The 22,271-nt window shown below is 43.3% G+C and overlaps 1 protein-coding gene across 1 annotated transcript in view; it reads left to right on the forward strand.

Moving 5' to 3' along the window:
• Nucleotides 1–22,271, forward strand: part of dock2 (dedicator of cytokinesis 2) — a 634,661-nt gene that overhangs the window by 501,761 nt on the left and 110,629 nt on the right. Inside the window, exons 36-38 of the mRNA XM_078550540.1 lie at nucleotides 4,424–4,464; nucleotides 13,812–13,902; nucleotides 19,680–19,799. Coding sequence (XP_078406666.1) covers nucleotides 4,424–4,464; nucleotides 13,812–13,902; nucleotides 19,680–19,799 — 252 coding nt within the window. The remainder of the gene's footprint in view (nucleotides 1–4,423; nucleotides 4,465–13,811; nucleotides 13,903–19,679; nucleotides 19,800–22,271) is intronic.

Here is a 22,271-nt window from a genome sequence, read left to right on the forward strand (position 1 = left end):
AACATTTCAGGTCAATGATGCCTTTCATCAGAACTGGGGAAGAAGTTAGAAATTTAATGGGTTTTTAGCGGGTGAAATGGGGAGGGCGGGAGAAAGAACAAAAGGGAAGGTTTATGACAGGGTGGAAGACAGGAGAGATTAAATGATAAAAGAGCTAGGCATGCCAGGCCAAAGAAAAGAAACACACAGTGGGATTTTCCACACCCGCCCGCTTCCTCGATCTTCCAGTCCCGCTGCAAGTCAATGGACTTCTAGCTGGGACACTGCCTCACCCACGACGGGGCCGGAAAATCCCGGCCAAAGAAACAAAACGTGTGTCGAGAGGAGGTGTGAATTGCAGAATGGTGAACAGCTGGCGTCCAAAGGCAAAAACAAGAAGCATAAGATTGGAAACTGCAAAGAAAAGGAAACAAAATGGGAGCCGAGATTATAGTCTGAAATTTTTAAACTCAAAGTTGATTCAGGAAAGCTGCCAAGTGCCTCACTGAAGGATTGGCGCAGGTTTTAAAAACCAATTTCCCCCTGTCCTTGTCTTTTCTCCTGATGCTGTTCACTCTGGCCAGGGACCAGTTCCCCATGCACTGTTCCCATGCCATCTTCCAGTTGGAGGCCTCGCCTCCATGCATGTGAGCCTACATAGTGAGTGGGAGACTATTCAACTGTTGGAGCATCACTGAAAACTCTCATACTTTTGAACAGCAGTTGCTAGGTGGAAATTAGGAGCAGAATCCCTGGCTAATTAGCTTGTACTTAACCCAGCCATGCTGAGACCTAATTGTTCTGCCCCTGCTGACACCCTGGGTGAGATCAGTTCGGTCAGCCAAGATCTGGGGCCAAATCTGGCATTTTTCCTGGATTGCTAGCTCAATCAGTTTAGCCAGTGTTTAAATATGTATTATTTTAAGATGCTTCATGTAAAGGGAATTTATTTACCACTCTCTGGAGCCCCCTTTTCTTCTTGGGTTTTCTCTGTCTTGGTTCTGTTTGCAACATGCTCGCTGGAGGCAGAATGAGACGGCCTGGATTTTCAGCTCAGCGGGCGGGTGCGCGCCTGACACGCCCGAGCGTGAAATAGTGCGTGATGATGTCGGGCGAGTGTCCCGACACCATCGTGCACTTGCGCAATATTTCGGTCGGTAGGCACGCGCGAGAGTCGGCAGCACGCCCGTCGACAGTTAAGAGGCCTATTAAAGCCCTTAAGCAGGTAATTAAGTAGAATGTTTTGCTGCCCATCCAACCTTACGGTTGGCGGGTGGGCGAATAGGCCAGGCAGCCTTTGCATTTTTTGTGAAACCTCATCCATGGGCAGGATGAGGTTTCCAACTGTGAATAAAAAAATAACATTTTTTAAAATTCATTTTGAACATGTCCCTCGTCATGTGATAGTCGTATGTGGGGACATGTTTATATTATTTATAGATTCTTCTTTTTTCATTTTACAAATCTTCAGCTCCCTGAGGCAGCTTTGTGCCTTCAGGGAGCTTTCAGTGAGCGCACCCCCGTGCATGCGCAAACTTCAGCGCTCGCCCTCCTCCCACCCGCACCCCGGCAGCGCTGAGGCTCTCAGTGCGTGTTTCACGCTGACTGACCGTTAATTGGCCAGCCAGCGTTGGGGTCTGATCGTGGGCGGTGGACCATTTTGCAGCCGCTCCCGGGCCCCACCACCACACCCGCCCGACGAGGGGAAAATCCTGCCCCATGGGCTCAAGCTCCACTCCAGGGACTCTCGAGCACACAATTGCAGGCACTTCAGAGCAGCATCAAGAGAGTACTGCACCTTTGAGGTTTTGTCTTTTGGATGAGACACTAAACAGTCATCCCTCTTAAGTGGACACAAAAGATCCTATGCCTTAGTTCATCAAACTAGATTTTCTGGTCATTATCTTATTGCTGTTTGTGGGATCTTGCTTTGCCAAATGAACTGTTGTTTTTTCCTACATTACATCAGTAACTAATTAATTGGCTGTCAAAGGGCTTTGGGCACTCTGAAATTGAGAGGCAGTGTATAAATGCAAGTTATTTTTCCTCACTACCCATACCCCAGATGGCAGATGCGTGTCCTTCTCCAAGGGGGTAAATTTTCTAGGAGGCTCCTGCACTCCGCCCCAAGATATCCCTGGCACTGGCCTCTTCCAAAGCTGTTGTGACACTGCCGCACAAGGAGCATGAAAGGAGTTGACTCCCCCTTTCGCTATGTGGAAATCTCACTCTGCCCCCCCTCATGCCTGCCCCCTAAATCATGATGAAAAGTCACTATGTTAGAGTTAAAGGTGTAATCTTACCACCCTAGTTCAGAAGGACAACAATGTATCTGAAGCATAAAAATTGCCTTTATTGTCCTCTGATAGCAAAACAGCGGGTGAAATCACTCTCCTTGAATCTTTTATCATAATGGGCATGTTATAACCAGAATCTATTTCAGATCCTAGCTCCTTTTCTCATCCAGCATTTAATTTAGTCTTTCTTCCCGCAGTTGTCAAATTTAAGGCCCATGCTTGACACTATCCTGCCTTGACATCCCATATTATTTCTTCTCTCCCTGCCTCTATCCAACAATTTCCCATGTCCCACACTGATGGCCCCAGTGCTTCAGTTCATCAATATTAGTTCGGAGCCCCTTACTAAGAAGGAAGGAATAATCTTGTGGATTGTGTTTGAACACGCTTGCCATGGATATAGTTTCAACACACACAGATAGCCCATGGAGAAATATCTTGCAGCTCCACTGCGCTTCAATTACTTTTTATTGCTTTGATTTGATTCTTAGCAAAATTAGCACGTGAAATTATAATGCATTGTAATTTGGCAGCCTAATTTGCACACAGCAAGCTCCCATGAACAGCATGAGATAATGACCAGATAATCAGTTTTTTAGTGATGCTGGATGAGGGATAAATATTGGCCAGGACATTGTGGAGAACTCCCAAACCCTTTTACAAATGGTGAAATGGGATTCTGTACATCTGAGGGAGTTTAAGGCACAGTTCCATATTTCCCAGGTAATCTCTGCTTCCACATCCAAGTGGTGCAAAAACAGAACATTTCTTAACCCATAAAAAGTCTAAATGGAGCAATGAATTCAAGATAGAATTTTGATCCCATTCTAGGACTCTCTCACTTCTTTCTAACTTATTAAACCTATTTTTCTACAGACTCTGAAACATTGAACTCATTCGCTACCTGTTTGTGATGGAGCCAACACAGTTGACTCCTAACTTTTCCCTGTTGTTGTCCCCTTCCCTTCATTTGGTTCACTCTTGTATCTCTGCCTCCCCAGTGCTGCCAAAATCTTAGTTCACACCTTGGCTGCCTTCACCCTTGGCAACTCCAATGCTCTCTTGGCTCCACAAATTACAACTCAGTCAGAATGTCAAGTATTATGCCTTCACTACAACTGACTCACATATTCCCCACCAGCCCATTCCCTTCCAAATTTCAGCAACTCTTCCAATAGATTTCAAAATCCTTGACTTTGCTTTTGGATGTACACTTGGCTTCACCTCACCCTAACACTGTGACCTAAACCAAACTCACAGCTCTATATCCAGCCTTTTCTCCTCCGGCTACTTGTGATTTCATCAGCAATGACTATTCTTTCAGTGATTATACCCCAGATCCTTGGAAATTCTTCCAGTTTTTCAGATACATTGACACAAGTCTTCATGTTTCACAATTCTCCTTAAAAACCCTTTTTCTAATGCATGACTTTATCCCTCCTTCCAAAAGTCTTTCCATTTTCCCTTCAGCCCTCACTGCTCAAGTTCCTCTATTCTTATTTATGAGGAAAGATTGGATAGGCTGGGGTTGTTTTCCTTAGAACAGAGGAGGCTGAGGGGTGACTTAATTGAGATGTACAAGATTATGAGGGGCCTAGAAAGATTTGTTTCCCCTAGCTGAGGGGGCAGTTACCAGTTACCATTTAAGATGATTGGCAGAAGGATTAGAGGGGACACGAGTAAGAACTTTTTCACCCAGAGGGCGGTGGGTGTCTGGGATTTGCTGCCTGGTTTGGTGGTGGAGGCAGAAACCCTCAACTCTTTTAAATGGTACCTGGATCTGCACCTAAAGTGCTGTAACCTGCAAGGCTACAGACCACATGCTGAAAGGTGAGAATAGAACGGTTGGCTAGTTTTTTTCTTTTTTTGGCCAGTGCCAACACGATGGACTGAATGGCCACTTCCTGTGTTGTAACTTTCCACTAAAGTGCTTAGACATCTTTCCCATGTGTGAGGAACAGCCAGAAGTGACTGAGGGAAGGACCGTATGCAAACCATTAACCTGCTTTCTCTCTTTCAGACCTATTTCTAGTGCTGGCTGTTATTGTCTGCTCCAGTTTTGTGGCTGAACTCTCCCACAATATTCTAAGGCTATTTAAAGTTGTGTGTGTTGTTTAAGTAACCAGAGGCTATTGTTTCTGTCACAGAATTTCTACAAGGATATAAACCGGGAAGAGATGTATATAAGGTATGTAAATAACAATGTTAAGTCATGACTATACAATCTGTCTTCTTTACAAGCTCAGCATTGCAGAATCATATTTCACTTGATGCAATGCAACGACACTTGACTCCCATAATCTCTTCATTGGTGTTTTCTGAAGTGAAAAGGAGAGAGTTTATATTTGCTGATAAGCAGCAATATGGATCAGAGTTTTCAGCTTGGCGGGTAGCTGCGATCGATGGGTCCGGGAGCGGTCGGGAAACGGACCACCGACCGCAATCAGCCCCCGACCATGGTTTCATGCTGGCTGGCCAATTAAAGGTATGGTCAGTGCTGCCTGGGTTGGGGGCGGGAGGAGGGCGAGCATTGAAGTCAGCACGGGCATGGGGGGGCATGGAATGAAAGCTCCCTGCAATCATGGAGCTGCTTCAGGGAGCTGAGGAATTTAAATACAAAAAATAAAGATTTTAAAATCCGGAAAAAAATGCCCACGCATCAGAAACAGTTACCTGAACATATGTAACATGAAAATACTGTCCAAACTTTTTAATTTTTTTAATTTAATGATGGAAAGCTCATCCTGCCCTTGGATGAGGTTTCCTGAAAAATGCAAAGGCCCCCTGGCCCTTTCGCCCGCTCGCCAACTGTAACGCTGGACGGGCAGTGAAAAATCCCAGTTAACTGCAATGTTAATGGCCCTCTTAATTGTCGGCAGGCACACTTCCGAGTTAGCGCGTGCTTGCTGACCGAAATATCACGCAAGTGTGCAATAACGTCGGGACGCTCACCCATCATCACGTGCTATTTTACGCTCAAGTGTGTTGGGCGCGTACCCGCGCGCCAAGTGGAAAGTTCTGCTGTGGAGTCTGCGAGTTGTTTTGAAGTTCAAATTTGGAATGCAATAAATAATACAGCAATCAAAAGGGATCACACAGGAGCTGAGGCAAAGATGAATCTTGACTGAACATAGGTTCATTCATTAGTGTCCATTTTCATCTCTAGCCTTCCCCTGAAGCCACCAAGCTTCGGCATCTGAAGACAGCTTTGCTCAGCATCTAGAGGCTGGTGGGGTCCAGTGTTCTCTGTTCATGGGATTGAGGTCAATAAGTAGAGCATTAAAAATAATTCCAAGCTCTGGCTCACCTGTCAGTGTGTGGTCACTGTGCCCTACGACCAAGATCAATCGGGTAGCAATGTAACGTTGGGATTGAACTCAAACTCCCTCGTGCAACCATGAGAAGGTTTATGTAATTCCAACTCAACACAGAACCCTTGTAACAGCTTAGCAGAATGTTAAAAACAAAAAGCTAAAAGCTACTGCGGATGCTGGAAATCCAAAACAAAAACAGAATTACCTGGAAAAACTCAGCAGGTCTGGCAGCATCGGCGGAGAAGAAATCAGTTAACGTTTCGAGCCTTCATGGCCCTTCGGCAGAACTGAAGCATAGTTAGAAGAAGGGAGAAATATAAATTGGTTTAAGGTGGTTGGGGGGCGGGGGGGAGGGAGAGATAGACATTGAGGGTGTGGTGATTGTGGAGATGAGCAGATAATCAAAAGATGTCACAGACAAAAGGGTCAAAGAGGTGTCGAAGGTGGTGACATTTGTCTGAGAAAAGTGCTAATTAAGAATGGAAGACAGGATATTCAAAGTACAGCTCTAGTGGGGGTGGGGTGGAAAGACTAACAAGGTTTTAGCTTGTTAGTCTTTCCACCCCACCCCCACTAGAGCTGTACTTTGAATATCCTGTCTTCCATTCTTAATTAGCACTTTTCTCAGACAAATGTCACCACCTTCGACACCTCTTTGACCCTTTTGTCTGTGACATCTTTTGATTATCTGCTCATCTCCACAATCACCACACCCTCAATGTCTATCTCTCCCTCCCCCCCCCACCCACCTTAAACCAATTTATATTTCTCCCTTCTTCTAACTATGCTTCAGTTCTGCCGAAGGGCCATGAAGGCTCGAAACGTTAACTGATTTCTTCTCCGCCGATGCTGCCAGACCTGCTGAGTTTTTCCAGGTAATTCTGTTTTTGTAGCAGAATGTTAGTTTTGTTTAGGGATCAATGGGGGGACGTGACATACGTGGGAGATACACTCTAAGGTAAGGAATGCCCATGATGAAAAGGAAGATGACAAACAAGCACTCAACAATTTGTGCAAGTATTGGTACAGTTGTGTCGCAGTGATGTTACTAGATTACTAATCAGAAGTTTGAACTAACAATCCAAGGAAGGTGAATTCAAATCCCTAGGCTGTTTGAGAATTTGAATTTTACTTAAAGAAAGTGCTGGACATACAAAGCTTGGGTCAGTAGAAGTGACCATGAAGCTGTTGATTGTTGTAACAACTCGAACTGATTCAATAAAGGCCGTTAAGGAGGATAACCTACTCTCCTTAACTTGCCTGGTCTTATATGTGACTCCAGTTCCACAACAACATGTTTGACTCTTAGCTGCCCTCTGAAGGTAACAAGCCACTCAGGCCTATCAAATGGCAATGAGGCTTCCACAAGAATAGCAGTCGTTCAATAAGATGGCCCATCACCATCTTCCCAGGGCAACTAGAAATGAACAATTACTTCTGGCCTGACCAGCAACAGCGAGAATGAATAAAGTTCTTTCGCAGCCTTCTCTGAGGGGTTTTGACACTGTTACTAGTTTGATGCACGAGTTAGTTGTTTGTTTCCTCCCTAGTTGAACGTCAGTATTTGTTGCTGTAACACAAACAACTGCAACATAAGTAGCCCTTCAAAGACTTGAGTATAGTCTTATACTGCCTGGTCTAATATTTAGTTTACAGATCGAAGAATCAAGATTTCTTTCCAACTCTTTTATTTAGGGATAGAGCTGGGGAATAACCACCTTGACACTGCTCATTCACCTCTGGAGCCTGAGTTGAAATCTAGCTGGTTGATTGGGATGAAATAGTCCTTTGTTTGCTGGCTGGAATGGTCCTGTATGAAATGGGTTGGTCACTTTCGATCCTTTTCTAGTGGTTCCTGGACTACAGCATCAAACTGTCCAACGCCATTGGCAATCTCACCCAGGGGATCTAGAGAGAGGCTAGTGTAATAAATAGGGGGATATTCCCATTGGTGCTGTACAGAGAAGTGCTTGGGACAGGTTTTGGGTTGAGGGTGGACGGTGGAGGCACTCTGGTGGTGCAGAGCTGAGGCAGCTTTACTATAATCTGGCTGTGAGTGACCTGAGCTTGTTTTGGCCTAGGTACTATAAAATGAGAAAGTTTCATTCACCCGAATCAGTGCAACATATGTACATTTTTCAAACTAATCCAATGTTCCTGTACCTCAAGGACCCTTACTGTATACCAATGTATGTCAGATGTTGGACCATGAAGCAACAACCTATTGACACTCTCTAGAGCCACTGTTGTAAGGCATTGGGTGTTGTTCAGTAGGTCTTAATCAGGTAATCGTAGTCTTAGCTGGTTCATCAGTAAGTATTAACTACTAGAAACTGTATACATAGGTACAGTAAAGGGTCAAAGCTAGGAGCTGTCTCCATGCTTGCTTCTACACACAGCTCTGTCCAACATTATACTGACCTCTAGGTGCAGGTCATGTGTTCTCTTACATCACTGTGCTTGTGGTACTGTACCCAGTCCCACATTAACCCTTTATATGCCAGGCCCTTATGCCACAGTCACATATGGACAATGGTAATTTTGATGTGCCTGAGACATGCCTGTGAGCACAAAAACCTGCAAGATTCATCTTGTGGGGATGGGGGCGGGGAGGGGGAAAGAGTCATTTTTATATAATGCCTTTCACAACCTCAGTCTTTTAATAATGTTAGATAAAGGATATACATAGGGAGGACTCCCCTGCTCTTCTCCAAATATGCCATGAGATATTTACTATCTACCTGAGAGGGCAGACGGGGTCTTGATTTAAAGTCTCATGTGAAAGACAGCACCTCTGAAAGAGCAATGCTTCCTCAGCACCGCCCTGAACTGTCAGCCTGAATGAGGGACTCAATTCTCTGGAGTGGGGTTCAAACATATGGCCTTCAGATTCTGAGGTGAGAGTGTCAATGACATATCCCGATGAGGAGGGGGAGAAAAATTGGCAAAACTGTCGATCTCTGTTGTTAACCTTCTCTGTGCTGTAAACTGGCATCAATCCTGGCCTAGTTTTGATTACATTGGGACTCGGAGTAACATAGAGGGTGTACATATTTTGCTACCAAAGGGAGAGGCTGGATGGAACGGAGGGTCTTTTCCTATTCACCAGTGTTCATATGTATATGATTTCTTGATCAGACCTACAGTATTTGTGCCCCTATCTCCAAGATTGTACCTTATAGTGGGACGGGGGGGTAGGGGGAGGGGTGTAAACCGACAATCATAGTCCGATCCGTCCCAAACTAAAATTAAACTCCAAATGTAAAACTGAAACCATGTATATTATATAACAAAAGATTGCTGTGCATAGAGAGTAATCTAATCCCAGTGCTCAGGTGAAACATATTGGAGTTCAGCTGCCATGCTTTTTAATGTAATTGGAGCCTCTCAATTAGATTACTGTCTTGTAATCATGCCTAGGTATTAAATATAAGCAAGTGAAATCTCTCACTAATTCATCATCTCTTCCTGTCGGTCCATGTGCTTTATTGGATGTGTTTCCTTCCATTTATTTTGCTTCATAAAGCTCTTGCAGTTACCTCGACTGCTTGTGCTTCCGCAGTGGTCTCGAAGCCTGTAAATCACGGGTGGCCCCAGGCTCGAGCCCCCATCCTACCCCTCCTATCAGCCTGCATCTAGGTTAAGCCAGGATGAAAATTTCCAGAGTTGGAAAACTGTCTAGGATGGTCTCTGATCTTGATCACAATGATCTCTTCTATGACGCGGCAGAGGAGTGTTGGATCTGGAAGCACTGTGATGCACTCCATGACTTAACAGCCTTGTCTAGGTATACACACAAAGAAGGTTAATTGGGTGAAATGCCAGAGGACAGTAGACAGAGTACCACAGTAAGAGTCCACAACTTCCGTAAGGGAGGAGGGAACCATGAGAAAATCATTTTTAAAAAACGCAGATTAATTCTGTCAGCCCTGTCATCCACCTCCCTTGCCTTCCATCAACATTATGTATAATAAGGTTGAGACCCATGCCGAGCTCAACTGAGCTGTATGAAGAATCCCAGCTCTATAGTTAGCTCTGTACTATGAACTCTCAGCTGACAATCACAGTGGTGTGAATCAGAGGATTCTGACATGGCAGTCATAGCACTCTGGCTTAAATCAGAAGGTTGTGAGCTCTAGTCCTACTCCAGATATTTAAGAACATAGTCTAGGACAATGCTCTAGTGCAATATTTAATTCAGTGGTGCCACTTTTCAGATGAGATACTAAACTGAAGGACATTTTCAGATGGACATAAAAGATCCCATGATGCTATTTGAAGAAAAATAGGAGAGTTCTAGCTCCCCGGTGTCCTGGGCAATATTTATCCCTCGACCAACATCTCAAAAAATAGATTTTCCAGTTATTATCACATTGCTGATCGTGTAAGCTTGCTGTGCGCTACAACGTATCTTACATTGCAACAGGGGCTCCACTTCATTGGCTGTAAAGTGCGTTGATTTGGAAAGATGCGATAGAAATTCAGGTCATGGTGTTCCAGAGAATATCAAATTTGCATGGAAATCTCCATGGGAGGAGTTCAATAATGCATACAATTAAACATCCAATAGGATTGATGATTAATTGGAATCCCCAATTCTTCACAAAATTGATAAAAAGTCATTGGAAATAGGTAGGAAGCTCAAAGTTTGACTAATAATCCAAAAATGCTGGATATACACTGGTCTCCAGTTTTTCGAAGAGAAGGAGCTGATTTTTCCTTCTCTTCACAGTTTCTGACTGACCTGTAGATTTCCAAAACTGTTTATTCTCAAGTTTTGCAGCTTATTTTTTCTTTTTACCTTCATTTTGGGCACACAACATCAGGAAAGATATGTTGACCTTGGGAGGCCACATTGTGACCAGAATTTTACCAAGGTTTAAGGAGTTAATTTCTGAGTACAGGCTGTATACTTGGTTTGTATTGTCTTGAGTTTAGATGGTTGAGGGGTGATCCAATTGGCAGGATAGATACAGAGAAGTTATTTCCTCTGGTGGGGAAGCCAGTATAAGGACCCACAAGCCTAAATGGTCAGGCCACTTGGGAGTGAAATCAGGGAGCACCTCCTCAGACAAAGGGTAGTGGAAATGTGTAATTCTCTGCCCCACCACTTCCAAAGGATGATTGGTGCTTTCAAGACAGAGATTGATGGATTTTTGTGAATAATGATATGAAGGAATATAGAAAAGTGGGTAAATGGATTTAGGGGAAGGGGGCGAATTAAGCAAGGGGCCTTAACAGTGAGAGGAATGAGGAGATGGATGCTTGGCCTGGAGCACAGCAAGGAGAAGTGGAGCTGGGAGAATTGAGGTGATTGGGGAACTGGGAAAGGTGATGTAAAGGAGGGGAGCTAAGAGAGGAACATAAAAGAAGGGAGAACAAGAGGAGAGGATATAAGGCTTTGAGGTTATAAAAGAGAAGGGGAGGAGGGACAGGGAATAGAAAGGAGGGCGGCTAAAGGGCATGAAAGAGAAGAGGAATTCAGAAAGGGGATATAGAGAGAGGAGCTAAGTGAGGAGAGATAAACTTACTGTGCCACCCAACTTAATGTTATCTGCAAACTTAGATATACAAATCTCTATTCCTTCATCCAAGTCATTGATATTTACGGTGAAACAGAAAATGCTGGAAGTAGTCAATCAGATCAGGCAACATTGGTGGAGAGTGAAATAGAGTTAACGTTTCAGGCCAATGACCTTTTGTCAGAATGTCAGGAATACTAGAAATGTAAACTCTTGTTCCTCTCTCCACCAATGCGGCCTGACCTTCTGAGTATTTCTGGCATTTTCTGTTTTCATTTCAGACTTCCACAATATTTTGCTTTTGTTCCAGTACATGTCCTTGGTGAACACCAGTTGTCACATTCTGTTAATCAGAGAGCAAACCCTTTAACCCTACTCTCTGTCTCTTACCTTCCAACTAAGAAATTAAATGAGCTAAAGTAAAGGGGGCCTAATTGTAAGGAGGGGCACTGAGAGGAAATATAAAGGAGAGGATAAGATAGGGAGGGGAAATTAAAAGGAGCAGATGTAGACATAAGTTTATAAGGAGATCCAGGAAGGGAGATATAAGGGAAAAGGAACTTGCTGCAGAAATATATGCTACACGGTGTGTAAGAGCACACCGGGGTGCCAGAATACATACATACGAACATACGAATTAAGAGGAGCAGGCCATTCAGCCACTCGAGCCTGCTCCGTCATTCAATAAGATCATGACTGATCTAATTTTAACCTGAACTCCACATTCCTGCCTACCCCCGGTAACCTTTCACCCCCTTGCTTATCAAGAACCTATCTAGCTCTGCCTTAAAGATATTCAAAAACTACCTAATCCACCTTTTGAGGAAGAGAATTTCAAAGTCTCTCAACCCTCAGAGAAAAAAAAATCCCTCCATACCTGGGATCAACCTACTGAAACTTTTCTGGACTGCCTCCAATTCCAGTATATCTTTCCTTGGATAAGGGGACCAAAACTGTTCACAGTATTCAAGGTGTGGTCTAACGAGTACCTTGTATAGTTTTAGCAAGACTTCCCTATTTTTATACTCCATTCCCTTGAAATAAAGTCTTTAAATGGGCGACCCCTTATTTTTAAACAGTGAGCCTGAGTTCTAGATTATCCCACAAGAGGAACCATCCTCTCCACATCCACCCTGTCCCAAGTCCCCTCAGGAACTAAGCAAAGATATTTAATGAAAATTACATTGACTGATGTTATCAGAGAAACACTGAGTACATTCAGAGTAAACTCCCCTCACTGTCATTTTAATAGAGGCAATAACCCATTTAAAGTAAATGAAGAGAGGGGGCCTTGATGTGAGCATGTAATGCCTTCACACAAGAACACCACTGACAGTAATTTTCAGTCTTTAGCAGCTTGCTCCTTGTTATCAAACTACTTAATAAGATAAGAGCCCATGGTGTTGGGGGTAGTATATTAGCATGGATAGAGGATTGGCTAACTAATAGAAGTCAGAGAGTTGTGATAAGGGGGAATTTTCAGGATGGCAACCTGTAACTAATGGAGTGCCACAGGGATCAGTGCTGGGGCCTCAATTATTTACAATATATATTAATGACTTAGATGAGGGAAGTGGAAGTACTATTGCCAAGTTTGTGGATGACCCAAAAATAGATGGGAAGGCAAATGGTGAAGATGACACAAAGAGTCTACAGAGGGGTATAGACAGGTTAAGTGAGTGGGCAAAAATTTGGTAGATGGAATATAATGTGGGAAAATGTGAAATTGGCAGGAAGAATAGAGGAGCTGAATATTGTTTAAATGGAGAAAGACTGCAGAAATCTGCAGCACAGAGGGATTTGGGAGTCCTCGTGCATGAATTCCAAAAAGCTAATATACAAGTTCAGCAGGTAATAGGGAAGGCAAATGGAATGCGGGACTTTATTTCAAGGGAATGGAGTATAAAAATAGGGAAGTCTTGCTAAAACTATACAAGGTACTCGTTAGACCACACCTAGAATACTGTGAACAGTTTTGGTCCCCTTATCCAAGGAAAGATATACTGGAATTGGAGGCAGTCCAGAAAAGGTTCAGTAGGTTGATCCCAGGTATGGAGGGATTTTCTTATTAGGAGAGGTTGAGTAGATTGGGCCTGTACTCATTGGAGTTTAGAAGAATGAGAGGCGACCTTGTTGAAACATAAGGTTCTTAGGGGGCTCAACAGGGTAGATGCTGAGAGGTTGATTCCCCTTGTGGGAGAGTCTAGGACTGGAGGGCATAATCTCAGAGTAAGGGGTCACCCATTTAAAACAGAGATGAGGAGGAATTTCTTCTCTGAGGGTAGCGAATCCGTGGAATTCTTTACTGCAGAGGGCAGTAGAGGCTGGATCATTAAATATATTCAAGGCTGAGATAGATGAGTTTTTAATCAGTAAGGGAATCAAGGATTATGGAGGGAAAGGCAGGAAAGTGGAGTTGAAGATTATCAGATCAGCCATGATCTCAATGAATGATGGAGCAGACTCAATGGGCTGAATGGCCTACTTTTGCTCCTATGTCTTCTGGTCTTATCCTCATACTGCACCCCTTGGAAACAATTGTGTGCACTAATGGATGTTATTTTGACAATAGCTATCACTGCAACTATCCAAAATCATATAATTTAATAATTTTTTTCTCGAGTTAATTACAGCTCAGTAATTACATGGCAATAACAGTAATCTTCAGTGTTTCTCACTGTTTTGTTTGTGCTCTGCAGATATCTATATAAGCTTCGAGATCTGCACCTGGACTGTGAAAACTATACTGAGGCTGCCTACACACTCCTCCTGCATGCTAAGCTGCTGAAGGTTAGCAACTTTCCTTTTAATATAAAAACGCATAGCACTGAGTGTAGAGGTGGGAAAGGAGCCAATGTTTTAACTATTCACATCCAAATGCTCCATTTAATGAATTATCATGCAAAACTGTAGCAGATGGAGGTCGGTGTGGCGAAAGTGTGAGGTCATCCACTTTGGAGCCAAGAAAGAGCGGAGTATTTTCTAAATGGTAAGAAGGTGGAAACTTCAAATGAGCAGAGAGATTTAGGGGTCCAATTAAAGAGATCACTAAAAGTCAATGGACAAGTAAAAAAATAATTTAAAAGGCTAATGGAACATTGGCTTTTATGTCAAGGGGTATATGGAATAAATTGGTGTGGAAGATATGTTACAGCTGTACAGAGCACTGGTTAGAACGTACGTGGAGTAACTGCGTTCATTTCTGGACAGCGCATCTCAGGAAGGATATAATAACCTAGGAATGGGCGCAGCGTGAACTCATCGAAATAGTATCAGGGCTAAAAAGGGTTAAATTAGGAGAAGAGATGGCATAGACTAAGGCCTGTACTCCCTGTAATATAGAGGAGTAAGAGGTGATCTGGACTAGCTATTTAAGATGGTCAGAGCAGTTGATAGGATCGGTAGAGAATTGTTGTTTCCTTGCTGGGGGAGTCCTGAACAAAATGGGCATCCCCTTAAAATTAGGCCATTCAGGGGTCATGTCAGAAAGCTCTTCTTCACGCTAGGGTAGTGGAAATCTGGAACTCTCTCCCCCAAGAAAATGTTGAGGCTGGGGGCTGAATGAAAATTTCAAAACTGAGATTGGTAAGATTTTCATTTGGCAAGGGTATTAAGGGTTACGGAACCAGGGCAGATAGACAAGAGTTAAAATACAGATCAGCTATGATCTAACTGAATGGTGAATTAGGGTGTATGGCCTACTCTTACATTCCTTCCTATACAGATTAACCACTTCCAGTTCGGATAACATGTTTTTCTTGCTTTCTCTGCTAACTCTTCTGGTATCCTAAATACTGACTAGTGCTCCAATGATTGGCCATTCCTCCAGGGAGTCTACACAGAATGTAATGCAACAACTTACCAAGACTTTTTAAGTAGCAGTCCTCCAAGCCCATGAACTCTGTCACCTAAAAGGACAAGGGCAGCATGTGGATGGGAACATTATCACCTCCAAGTGCCCCCTACAATTCACCAGCAGGATTTGGACATGTATTGTCATCCCTTCATCTTAGCTGGGTCAGTCTCCTGTAACACTCTATCTAACAGCACTGTGGGAGCATCTTCACCACTTGGACTGCAATGGTTCAAGCAGAAAGCTGAAGGGCCAATGGGGATGGACAGTGAATGCCTGCCTTGTCAGCAGTGCCTATGTGCTGAGAATGAATTTATGGACAGTGAGTGCTAGAAGGCCACATGGTCATAAGTGGACATGAATATCCAATCCAATTCCAGTTGTCACCCATTTCAAGCAGCAGCGGCTGGGTAGTAGTTTTTCTAGAAGGAAAACAAGGAAGCAAAACTAATTACAGAACCCCATTTTGTTAACTGGCTTTGTTCCATAGGGCAGAATTTTTCAGTCGGCGTGAAGGGCCGGGCCTGACACGGCAACACATAAAATGGCGCGCGATGATGTCGGGCGTGCGTCCCGATGTCATCGTGCAGCCCCTCGATATTTCGTTCGGTGGGCACACGCCGGCCGATATATAAACGGCCTATTAAGGCCATTAAGAAAGCAATTCATGTAATTAGTAACACTGCCCGTCCAACCTTAACGTTGGCGGGCAGGTGAAAAGCCTTTTTTTAGGAAACCTCAATCGCGAGCGGGATGAGGATTCCTAAAGCTTTTATTAAATAAATAACACAATTTTCATTAAAAATAATAACATGTCCCATCTCATGTGACAGTCACATGGGGGGACATGTTTAAATACATTTTTAAATAATTTATTTAATCATTTAACTATCCATTCAATCTCCCTGAGGCAGCTCCGTGCCTCGGGGAGATTGTTGCGCTCTTTCATGTGCATGCGCGAAAAAGACTCTCCCTCCTCCCTCTACCCGCACAGGTAGCATATTACGCTGGGCGGGCCTTAATTGGCCCGCCCGCGTAAAATGGCGGTGTGGAGCTGATCGTGGGCGGCGATTGGCTCCGCGCCCGCCCCACCTGCTCAGCCCGCCCACCATATGAAAAATTGTGCCCATAAGCTTTGATAATCTTGCCTAAGAAAATTCTATCAATCTCAGTATTGAAAACCCCTATTGATCCAACATCCACAGCCTTCTGGGGAGCTGAGTTGCATATTTCTGCCACCATGTTTATGAAAACGACCTTCCTGATTTCACCCTTACACTAATTTTAAGCAAGTCCAGAAGTTCTCCTTGGAGACTCTTTTTGTGTAGACCTTCCCAATATCGGTTTTGAATTTACCTTCCAATTGTGACTAATGCTGCCATAGTTTAATCCAAACTTGTTTCAACATAAGTGGTGTAAAGTTGGCCAGCATACTGTCCACCCACTCTGCCTCCCAGTTTCCTGCTGGTTGAAGTAGCTCTTTCTAAAATATAGTGGGAATCTATCCTGAATCTCAATTTAATTCTAATCATTCACAACCTCCCATTTTACAAAGTATTTACAGCCACAGAAATAGGCCGTTAGGCCCAACAGGCCTAGGCAAGTGTTTATGCTCCACATAACCCTCCTTCCACTCTTCTTCATTTAACCCTTTCAATATAACCTTCTTCTATTCCTTTCTTCCTCATCTGCTTAACTAGCTTTCGCTTAAATGCATCTGTGTGACCTGTCTAAACTACTTATTTTAGTAGCAAGTTCCACATTTTAACCATCCCCTGGTAAAGAAGAATTCCTTATTCTTTGGTCATTTTATTAGTTTTTTAAATTTTTTACTATTTTATAATTCCTTGTTCATTTTATTAGTGACTATCTATTATAATATTTGTGTCTTCAGTTCCGGTCTCTCCCACAAGCAGAAACACCTTCCTCACATCAACCCTATCAAACCTTCTCATAAACTTAAAGTCTCCTGATAGGGTATCCCTCAGAATTTTCTTTTCTGCAGAAAAGAGCCCCAGCCTGTTCAATCTTTCCAGATACTTGTAACATCTCAGTCCTAGTATTATTCTAGTGAATCTTTTTTGTCCCGTCTCTAGCCCCTCTATATCCTTTCTATAATATGGAAACCAGAGGAACCTTGAATTTTCCCCATGATAAATACTTTTGTTTCCTTTAACTTGCTTTCAAAGATGTGTGCCTCATTGTTCTTTACATTTCACACACCCAAGTCATAGAATTACATAGAATCTTACAGCATAGAAAGTGGCCACTCAGCCCATCAGCTTCATTCTGGTGTTTATACTCCATGCAAGCCTCCTCCCACCCAACTTCATTGCACTATATCAACATATCCATCTACTCCTTTTTCTTTAATGTAGTTACATAGCTTCACCTATAATGTGTCTATGCTCTTCTTAACTACTCCATGTGATAGTGAGTTCCACGTTCTAACCACTCTCTGGATAAAGCTTAACTTTGGAGGGAAAGTGGGGTTTCTGGGGTTCACATGAATCTATACGGATGGTGGAGGTAAAATCCATGCATCAAAAATGACTTTGAGTTGGAAAACATATTGTGGTATTGGTTAAAAAGTGCATCGATTCACCTGTGTGAAATAGTTGCGGTAGTTCACTGAAAATGTTATCTAGGTACAGTAGTGTTATGGAGAACTGCCAGATTGTCCGAAAGAAAACCTGTACTGGCTCACTGATGCCCTTCGGGGAAAGGAGCCACCTTTCCCAATCTGACCCTCAAGAAGACAGCACAATACCCCTTTCTCAAGGCAACAAGGGGTGGGCGACATCCAGGCCTAAATTGCCCAAGTATCAAGAACAAATTTATAAAATAAATAGGTTGGCTTTTTCAATGAGTATCAAACGGAGGGATTCTGTGTGAAAGCTTCACCCCTGTGATCCTAACCCATCAATTATTCTCGTTGCTTCATTTTACTGTTTGTTTGGGAATTTTCCCCATTTTCAGCAGCTTTGAATTGATGTGATGATCATGTCTATAGGGGAAATGGACCATATCAAACATAAATTATATGAGAAAGCAGAACGGGATAATGGAAGGAGCAAAGAAAGACCAAATGGCCTGTGGAAATTTTACTTGTCTCTGGAATATCTTGTTCCTGGCTGTTCTAGGAATCAGAGACTAGTGAAGATCACTGATGTGCTTCAAGACACCACCACTGATTTACTAGCTTACTTATAAGATAGGACCAGTTATATGAGGCTATTCAGCTTATTTGGTTTCATTCTTCCAACATATCAACCTTGCAGTCTTTCCATCTCAGAACTGACCTATTCTTAAATGAAACCAGTGCCCTGGGGATGAATTTTACAACCCTCCTGTTGGTGTATTTTAAAGTGGGGCAGCACATAAAATAAAGTGGGTGGCAGCTCACTTCCTTCCTGTCCACCACCCCCCCCAACTTGCCCCCATATTACGGGTAGTGGAGGGGGCTGGTAAGGCATCAGACAGCCCACACACCCTTGGGCCTATTGAGGCTCTCAAGTGGACAATTAACAGCCACTTAAGGGCCTAAATCTGCCTCTGCTGCGATATTATGTTGGACTGGGGAAAATGAAAGGAATGCAGCTTGTGCTAAAGGTGGGCGGGAAGTGGTACCTCCTTTGGCGGGGGAGGGGGTGTCCCCTGTGCCCATAGGAAGCAGCTCCCCAAGATGGAACTTGCCTCCCTTGTATTGGACTGCAGAGCTGTCAGCCAATCAGATTGGCCAGCAGCTCTCAAGGGTGGGACTCCCTGACCCTAGGGGCAGTCGTCCCACTCCAAAGTAATTAAGGTGAATATGGTGTATTATCGCTCTTAGCTGGAGGGGGGAGTGTTAATCCATTCCCCCCGCCTGTAAAATCCACTCCCTGATCTTGATCAGCCTCATAGAATCAGTGAGCTTCATCAATATTTGACCTCCATCCTTGACTGAGCTATCTCATGTATCATCAACAATGATGTTTCATTTGGGGTCATTCTGCAGACGGGCTCCGCCATGGCGTGCCTGAAGAGTTTTGGCAGGTGCCTGTGATTTCCTACCAATGAAGCCTCCCAATTTCAGTCATCAGTTGCTAAGTGGACCGTCCCTTGGGAAGATAACCCTACCCCCAAAACAGCCCGATTGTTCTGTTAAATAGTAGGGTCCTCTCACTTGCCTTGTTTCTAGAGAAGGTACATCCAGTGATCCCAGCCCAGTCAGCAACCAGGGTATGAACAGAGGACTAAAGACCTGTGGTCGGGATTTTCCGGCCCCGTCATGGCAGGACTCGCCACTGGAGTTTCAGCGGCCCTGACAAAAGTCATTGACTTTCGGCGGGGCTGGACGATCCCGGTGGCGGGCAGGACCGGAACATCCCGCCTGTGCAGTTATAACTAATCCTTCCTAACAAGCGATTTGTGAGGGCAAAGGGAGCTATCACTGCCAATTGCTTAACACTCCAATCATCCAGAGCACTAGTTCACTATAATCATTATATGTGGCAGGTAGTGGGGAGATGTAGTGCAAGGTGTGGGGGAGAAAAATGGTTTGAGAATTCTTGGGTCTCTCTCGCACTTCTTGGTGCTGCTGTGGGGAATCCAATAACATGGAAAGAAAGAGAGAAAGGTAAAAGGAATGTCGCCCTCAAAAAAAAGAAACATTTTACAGGTTATGGAACCATTATACATGTATGGACTGACAGTTTTCTTTTTTCTACTTTAGTGGTCTGATGAGCAATGTACCTCGCATGTTATGCCAAGAGACTTTCACGATTCTCAAACACAGCGGCAGCTGAAAGAAAACCTGTACAAAACCATTATTAATTACTTTGACAAGGGAAAGGTAAGTGCCAAATGGATGAGATTGAACTTCCAGCATGGATGATATAATTTTGGACCCAACATGTGCCAACCAGCAGGGGTGATATAATTTTGGACCCAACATGTGCCAACCAGCAGGGGTAATATAACTTTGGACCCAACATGTGCCAACCAGCAGGGGTGATATAATTTTGGACCCAAAATGTGCCAGCCAGCATGGGTGTTCCAATTAGTGCTCTCACCAGATATTTCTTCTTTGTGCTAAGTACAAAGGAATTCTGTCCCCAGTAAGCATGACCTTGAGTGTAAAGCATGTGATAATCTAACACGCTCAGGTGAGCAATAAACCCTTTCTTGCAGGTGATAAACTCACTGAAAAAAGCAAGAGGTGCCTTATACTGTATTGGTTAGACAAATAACAGGCCAAATATTATATGTTACAATGTATAAATCAGGTTTTATTGAAAGCAATAAATAGAGAACGAACCTGTATTTGCACAGCACCGTTCACAATCTCACAACATGCCGTACAGTCAATGAAATGTTTTTGAAGTGTAATAGGAACAAAGGAACAGGGAAAGGCTATTCAGCCTGTTGAGCCTGCTCCTCCATTCAGTAAGACCATGGCTGATAGAACACTTTAGTGCCTTTTACTCACACTATCCCCATAACCCTTTGCGTTATTATTATTCAGAAATCTATCAATCCCTACCTTAAACAAACTCGATGACTGAGCTTCCACAGGAGAATTCCAAAGATTCACCACCCTCTGAGTCGAGAAATTTCTCCTCATCTCGGTCCTAAGAGGCATCCCCCTTATTTTGAAATTGTGTCCCCTGGTTCTAGATTCCCCAACCTTACCTGCATCTACCCTGTCTACTTCTAAGTATTTTGTAGGTTTCAATGAGATCGCTTCTCATTCTTCAAAACTCTAGAGAATACAGGCCCAGTTTGTCCAATCTCTTTTCATAACAGCCCTGCCATCCTCAGAACAAATCTAGTGAACCTTCGTTGTACTCCCTCATTGGCAATGATATCCTTTCTGAGGTAAGGGGACGAAAACTGCACATACTACTCCAGGTGCAGTCTAACCAAGCTTCTATACAATTGAAGCAAGACTTCACTATTCCTGTACTCAAATCCTTTTGCGATAAAGACTAACATTCTATTAGCCTTCCTAATTGCTTGCTGCACCTGCATATTAGCCTTCAGTGACTTATGGACAAGGACACCCAGGTCCCTTTGTACGTCTACACTTTCCAATCTCTTATCATTTAAGAAATACTCTGCACATCTGTTCCTGCTACCAAAGTGGATAACCTCACATTTTTCCACATCATATTCCATCTGCCATGTTCTTGCCCACTCACTAAGTCTGTCCAAATTTCACTGTAGCCACTTTACATCTTCCTCACAATACGCATTCCCGCCTAGCTTTGTATCACCCGCGAACTTGGAAATATTACATTTGATCCCCACATACAGATCATTGATATATTGTGAACAGCTGGGGCCCAAGTATTGATCCTTGTGGTACCCCACTAGTCACAGCCTGCCAACGTGAGAATGACCTGTTTGTTCCTATGCTTTGTTTCTTGCCTGTTAGCCAATCCTTAATTAGTATATTGCCTCTTATCCCATGTGCTTTTATTTTGCTAATCAACCTTCTGTTGGGGATTTTATCAAAAGCCTTCTGAAAACCCAAGCATATTATGTCCATCGAGTCTCCTTTATCAATTTTGTTAGTAACATCATCAAAAAACTTCAACATGTTTGTCAAACATGATTTCCCATTCGCAAATCCATGCTGACTATGCCGAATCAGATCATGATTATCGAAGTATCCAATTATCACATCCTTTATAATAGATTCTAGCATTTTCCCTACTACTGATGTAAGGCTAACAGATCTGTAGTTCCCTGTTTTCTCTCTCCCTCCCTTCTTACATAGTGGTGGGACATTTGATACCTTCTAATTTTCGGGAACCGTTCCAGAATCTATAGAATTTCAGAAAATGATCATCAATGCGTCCACTATTTCTATAGCAACCTCTTTCAACACCCTGGGATGTAGAATATCAGGTCCTGGGAATTTATCAACTTTTCAGCCCCATTAATTTCTCCAATACAATCTTCTTACTTATACTAATTTCCTTCAACTTCTCATACTCCCTAGCCCTTTGGATCTCTAAATCTGGGAGATTTCCTGTATCCTCTTCAGTGAGAACAGACACAAAGTAATCATTTAGCTTCTCTGCCATTTCTCTATTGCTCATTATGAATTCTCCTGACTCTGCCTGTAATGGACCCACATTTATCTTGGCCAAACACCTCCTTTTTACATACCTATAGAAGCTTTTACAGTCCTTGTGTTTTTTTTTGAAAGATTGCATTCATATTCTATTCTCCCTTTCTTTACTAGTTTCTTTACCCACATTACCACTACTGTTTGGTGGCCTATAAATAACTCCAACCAATGTCTGCTGCCCTTTGT

Source organism: Cetorhinus maximus, chromosome 10 (assembly GCF_964194155.1).
Source record: "Cetorhinus maximus chromosome 10, sCetMax3.hap1.1, whole genome shotgun sequence".
NCBI lineage: Eukaryota > Metazoa > Chordata > Chondrichthyes > Lamniformes > Cetorhinidae > Cetorhinus > Cetorhinus maximus.